Genomic DNA, 6,120 nt, shown 5'->3' on the forward strand with positions numbered 1-6,120 from the left:
GAAATCGAAGGAACCTCTGAGAAGGGACATTCAACTCCCTTCTCCTTGTTCCTTCTACCACCCTTCCCCATCCATTGTTCATCTTCCTTTATTGAATTAGTTCTCCCTCCCAAGAGTGGCGAGGGAAAATTGAGAAAAGGAAAAACGAAATTGAGGAAAAGAGGTAAAGAAAAAGAGAAAGAAGAAGCACAAATTTTCAATACGTGCAATTTTAACAGTATTGGAGGAGATGATTATTGTATTTGCATAAGAAATAGGAGAAAGAAAGAGTAATCAAAATCAGATCTAGGTTTGGGAAAAAATACCAAAAACAAAAAAAAATTAAAGAAAAAAGAAAAATTGATTGTGTTAATTGCATTGCATTTGTAATATGAACAATACCTCCAATCAGAACATGGTGACTCCTTCCCCTTCCATAGCCGCCTCGGCCGAACCTCCAAAAACTAAAAGGCTTTACCAAGTTTGGCCAGGGAACAATGTAAGCATTGTTGTTGTTATTGTTATTGTTATCTTAGTAATGTTTTCAACATTTTAACGTAGGCTTGTTTTTATGTTGGCTCCTTTTGATTGTGATGTAGTATCCTTTGTTCTTTTTATGTTTGTTCTTTATGCAAATGTAATTTTTCATTTTTATGGTGGTAATTTTGTTGTTTTCTATCATAGTAATAAAAGAGAAGAGTGTTTTTTTATGGGAGTTGTATTAGTGAAATAAGAATGACTTGGTGTTTGAATAGGAAAACACTTGGTCCAAAATTTATTTCTTAAGAAAGTTTAAACCATTTTCAATGTTGAAGTGCTTTATAAATTAGCAAAACATAGTAGTGTATTGACACTAATTATCTATATGGCTAAAACCATGCTAAAGTTCAGTATGAAGAGTAACACTAGGTAACTATGATTTGTGAAGTTAGAGAACAAAAGTTGGACTTATGAAATTTGGTATACTTTTACAAGAAAAAAGCTAGATATGTTGGTAGAATATGATTTTCATCTTTGAATGGTTCAAGGCATCGTAGTTTTTTTCATAAACTGCGAATAAAGAAGAGGGTGGTTAGTCAGGGGAATTGGTTCTCTTGATTGAAGGTGAGTTTTGAAGGGGGTTGAGTAAGAATTTGGATAGAAAAAGTGATATCAAATTTATTCATCTTTACCATAGACATATACAACTTAAAATATTTCTTTCCGACACAATAGATTTCTTGAGTTTCTTGTTCCAACTTTATTAATCCATTTATTTTTGGATCAAAGTGTTAATTGGTGCTTGAGAATAGAAAATTGAGAACAAAAGAAAAGGAAGATTGAAAGAAAGTTGATTGGAGATATCTATTTATTAGTCTTTTGTATTTTATACTGGCATATCTATTTAATACATTTATCTCGTACTTTTTCATCCTTGCAAAAAGACCAAAATAAAGCAAATAAAACTTCACAGAAAATATTCTTTTTTCTTTTTTAAATGATCTATTTTAGTTTAAATATATCTAACACATACAAATTGCTAATTTAATAGTGTATGGTCATTGTGTGGCAAATGGATAAAAAGTATTTGAAGAGTAAATGTATTGTACTTTCGTAATCCACTCTACAGGGCTTTAGAGTCTGAATCTATATGAAATACTATGTAAAATAATTTGTGATAAAGCTTCTTTTTTCATTTTAGAAATTTCTATGTGGTGGAAGGTTAGTCTTTGGTCACGATGCATCGTCTCTATTTTTAACATCGTTCCTGATTGGAGGTCCTGCAATAACCTTTTGTATAAAAATGCTAGTAGCATTGAAACATGGACATCCTATTGCTAGCCAGCCTATACTGATTGGAGCAGCAGTTCTCACAATTTTGGTTGGTAAAAAATATATAAGCTATTTTAATCAATGAAAAATACTTGGCCTGGTTATGATATTGTAAACATGACACTTCATTGTTTGACTACAGGATTTTATTTTTCTCTTCCTAACATCCGGTAGAGATCCAGGAATTATTCCGAGGAATTCACGTCCACCTGAAGATGAAGCATTTGACCTGAGTACACCATATCTTGACTGGATGAGCAATAAAACCCCTAATGTGAAAATACCCAGAATTAAGGATGTTAAAGTAAATGGCATGACGGTAAAAGTGAAATTTTGTGACACATGCCTATTGTATCGTCCGCCACGTGCTTCCCATTGTTCTATTTGCAACAATTGTGTGCAGAAGTTTGATCATCATTGTCCCTGGGTTGGTCAATGTATTGGATTAGTAAGTTGTCCACACCATCTCATAGAAATCAAGAAAATTTTCACTATTTATTTAGGAAAATTAATGTCTCTCCTTTTACTTTCATCGGTAAATAAGGTAAATTAATAAATTTGTAGTAAGTTAATTTAGTTTGAATTTCAAATGCTGCAAAGAGGAATAATATTTGAACATATATTAGGTTAAAACATAGAATAGGACAATATATGTCATTGTCAAGTGTATTGTTGAAATGAAAAGGTGTTATATATATTTATGAGAGATGTTGAGTTTGATGATAATATTGTTGAGATAAAAAGGTGTTATATATATTTATGAGAGATGTTGAGTTTGGTGCTGATTAGTAGACAAAATATTATTCTACTAAAAAATATGCACAATAGTTCAAGCACAAAGTGACTCTAACATCACTAATTTTGGTCATATGATTTAAGAAAGCATCCATCTAAATGGAAAATGCAAATACCTCTTAAAAAGAAGCCAAGTTTTTCATTTCTAATAGTATCCATAAATATGTACATGTAGAAAAAAGAAGAAGAAATTATCTGATTTGCAAGGTTAATACATGATTCTATGTTATACCAATTGATCCATCCTTTAAGAAAGCTTTATTTTGATGCAAGATTCAATACTATATCACTTGACTCATCCTTTGTTAAAGCTTTATTTCGATACCTTTCGCAATACTTTTGTTGGCTTGGTAGACTTTTTTTCTTGCATCATTTTATTTTCTTTTCACACTACATCATAATTTGGAAAGACAAGTGCTAATTTTTGCCATATTGCTTAACTTAACTTTACTCTGTATTTTCAATCCACTACCTTTATCTTTTCCCAACTTCCTTTAGTAGAACCTAATAATTTTACTCATATTGATGTTTTTGCAGCGCAACTATCCATTCTTCATATTGTTCATATCATCATCAACTTTGTTGTGTTTGTATGTTTTTTCATTTTCTTGGGTTAACCTTGTTCGGCAAAAGGGTAGCTTGTGGTTCGCCATGTCACATGATTTCATATCAGTTGCTCTCATTGTATATTGCTTCATAGCCATTTGGTTTGTGGGTGGACTCACAGTTTTTCACTTGTATTTGATTTCTACCAATCAGGTAATCTCTTTCTCTATCTCTATTTCTATTTCTAGTGTTCTATTTTGTATTTTTCTCCCCTTCCATTAGTTCTTTTGAGAATCCATAGGAATATTTCTTAGTTTATTTCTTTCTTTAATTTATCATTGCCTGGAAAATTTTAAAATTGGTCATTAGTTATTATTAGAAACTTGGAAGCTTATTATAATTCTTCAGTAGAATTGGTTATTATTATATTGTATATGTTGTTATATACAATCCTAAGATTTGAGAAAATGGAAGCAAATGACAAATTCTTGAATGGACATTTTGTCCTTTTCTTACAAACGACGACAAGGATGTAATGGATGACTCGAGACATAAACATTGTACATGAGAAATTCTTGTTGTATATTCAGTTAGGAAAATCCAAGTCCATCTTTGGTGTTTAATCTATATATTATTAAAGTTGTTTCCTCTATATATTTTCTAATATGTGAAGTTACTACATGATATATTTGTATTACATTCACCTTTTTGTTGGCGTTATTACAGACAACTTATGAGAATTTCCGGTACCGCTATGATAGGAAGGAAAATCCATATAGAAAGGGACTAGTGTCAAACTTTAAAGAACTATCTTGTGCTAGGATCCCAACTTCATTGGTTAATTTTAGAGAGTGGGTTGTGGAAGAGGATGATTATCAAGATGAATCCTATAGGACATATAATTCAGAGTTTGATAAAGGTTTTGTGAACCCAAAACAGAAATTTGACATGGAAATGGGAACAATGTACGGCAAAGATAGTATGCGAGTTCCTAATATTCTAAAGGATTTGGATTATAGTGGCATTGATGATAATCTAAAGAAGAAAGTAGGAGCAAAAGATGGTACATTTGATATTTTTGTTCCTGCTGATCAAGATCTAAAGTATTCCCAATGGAAACCCAAAATTGCACCCAATGCAAACATTGGAGAAATTGGAAAGCTATAGCTCCTTCGGGTTACCCTACATGGGATTACATAGGTACCATTTTGATTTTAGCTTTACTCTCTGTACATGTAAAAAATCATGAATCATACTTACCTCTAAGATTTGGTTAAATTCATCAACTTGATCTTCTTTATTAATAACTTGAACAAATAGAAGGATGTCCTAACAAATGTTATCTAAACTGTGTAGGCGATTAGTGTTATTTGTCCATAAAAAATATACTCTATATAATTCTTATGTTTGATTGTTTAAATACAAGAAAGAGAAACAAATGAAGTATTTATAATATTTCTTAGTTATTTCAAAAGATTGAAGACTTGAACAATTTGGATAGCAGTTAACACCTCGTATTTTTTTATCTTTTGAGTGAAAGGTAATAGTTAGTATATGTTTTTGCTTTATTCCTAGAATAGATTTAATGAAATACCAAGATAAGGGTAATCTATCAGATTATGTTATCTGCAGTTGTTAGTCTTAACTGATTCCATGGCTAGGATCACCTTATATTTTTTCAACTATTTTTTGTGCAGATCCAATTGAGCAATTTCTTGAGAGGAAAATGTTTATAGACAACGAATTTTAAGGTTAGGCTGTTGTTTTTTTTTTCAAAGGAAGGGGTGGCTATTAAAGGGTAGCTGTGGCATGATTTTGTAATGAGAAGTTGTAAACAAATGTTAATATTTCAAATGCAAATTCAGATTTATTTTTCATTCTACTCAAAGATGGAGAAAAGTTTCGCAAGCTAAGTTACAAAAACTTGGCTCAAAACATGTTCGTCAGATAACACTGGAAGGAATGGAGACTCACATAAAAGAATAATGAAGCAGCTATATTAATGTATGATGTGTGATGCCTATTCTTTCTTCTTTATCTCAGCAAAATATGGATTTTAGAGTTTTTTTTGTCTGCAATCCATAAATTTGTGTTTTCTATCTAAGCATGCTCCTTCATTACTTGTTATAGTAAGTCGTTATTACATTGCACTTTGTATATTACAGAACAAATGCATCTAAGATAATGATACATATCTTGATTATTTCTATTTCATTAGAAACAATTTATTAGCCTTGCTAGTAATATGTAACCGCACACATGAATCAATTAAATTCTTCAAGGATTTAACTTAATGGATTAGTTTCTATGTTTTTCCAGAGCAATATATCTAGACTAACATTTAAAACTTTAGGATACAATGCATAAGTGATTTCATGATTTATTATTATTATTGTTGTTATTGTTGTTGTTGTTAAATTCTATTTATAAGGAGTAATAATGAGTTCCCAACTTCTAAAATAGTAGAAATCATTTTGTTGCAGCAACGACGACAATGAAAAGGAGAAATCTTCATTGACCAATCAAAGAGATGAGATAAAGGATTCAAGAGTAGGGTTTCAAAGTTCAATTCTCAATCGTATTAGAGTTTCATTGGCCGCAACATATTCAAATTTAATTTGTAAAGATAAGAAAAATTACATTTTAATGATAACAGATAATGTTGAATTTGAGGAAAATGACAATTCAATACATTTTTAAATTTTTTTTGGTGTTATTCATTGTCGACACAATATAATGAGTAAATCCTTTTGCATCGTAGACTTCTCAGAGAGAAGAGTAATGACCAAGAAACTCTTATACCGGTCTGTTAGTGTTCGAACTTCTAACTAAATGTTTAAGGAACTCTATCAAAAGAAAAAAAAGTTTAAGGAACTCATAATGTTTCGTACTCGCACACGTTATCATAATTCATTGAAAACTAATCAAATCATAACACATAATAAGAAAAAAAAAATCACAACATAATATAATAAAACATTTAGTTAG

At 30.6% G+C, this 6,120-nt stretch overlaps 1 protein-coding gene across 3 annotated transcripts; it reads left to right on the top strand.

Moving 5' to 3' along the window:
* On the top strand, nt 1-5,833 carry LOC112754667 (probable protein S-acyltransferase 1). 3 transcript variants are annotated; one of them, XM_072220949.1, is made up of 8 exons: nt 1-478; nt 1,661-1,840; nt 1,934-2,239; nt 3,124-3,345; nt 3,859-4,332; nt 4,830-4,883; nt 4,998-5,136; nt 5,616-5,833. In XM_072220949.1, the coding sequence occupies exons 1-5, from the start codon at nt 371-373 to the stop codon at nt 4,297-4,299; spliced, it is 1,257 nt and encodes a 418-aa protein (XP_072077050.1). In that variant the 5' UTR covers nt 1-370; the 3' UTR covers nt 4,300-4,332; nt 4,830-4,883; nt 4,998-5,136; nt 5,616-5,833. The 3 variants fall into 3 exon arrangements, with proteins under 3 accessions (XP_072077050.1, XP_072077049.1, XP_025658155.1); XM_072220948.1 differs by having other exon boundaries at nt 4,830-5,136; XM_025802370.3 differs by lacking the exon at nt 4,998-5,136.
* Nucleotides 5,834-6,120: the final 287 nt, after the last annotated feature.

The sequence above is a fragment of the Arachis hypogaea genome, chromosome 16 (assembly GCF_003086295.3).
Source record: "Arachis hypogaea cultivar Tifrunner chromosome 16, arahy.Tifrunner.gnm2.J5K5, whole genome shotgun sequence".
Taxonomy (NCBI): Eukaryota; Viridiplantae; Streptophyta; class Magnoliopsida; order Fabales; family Fabaceae; genus Arachis; species Arachis hypogaea.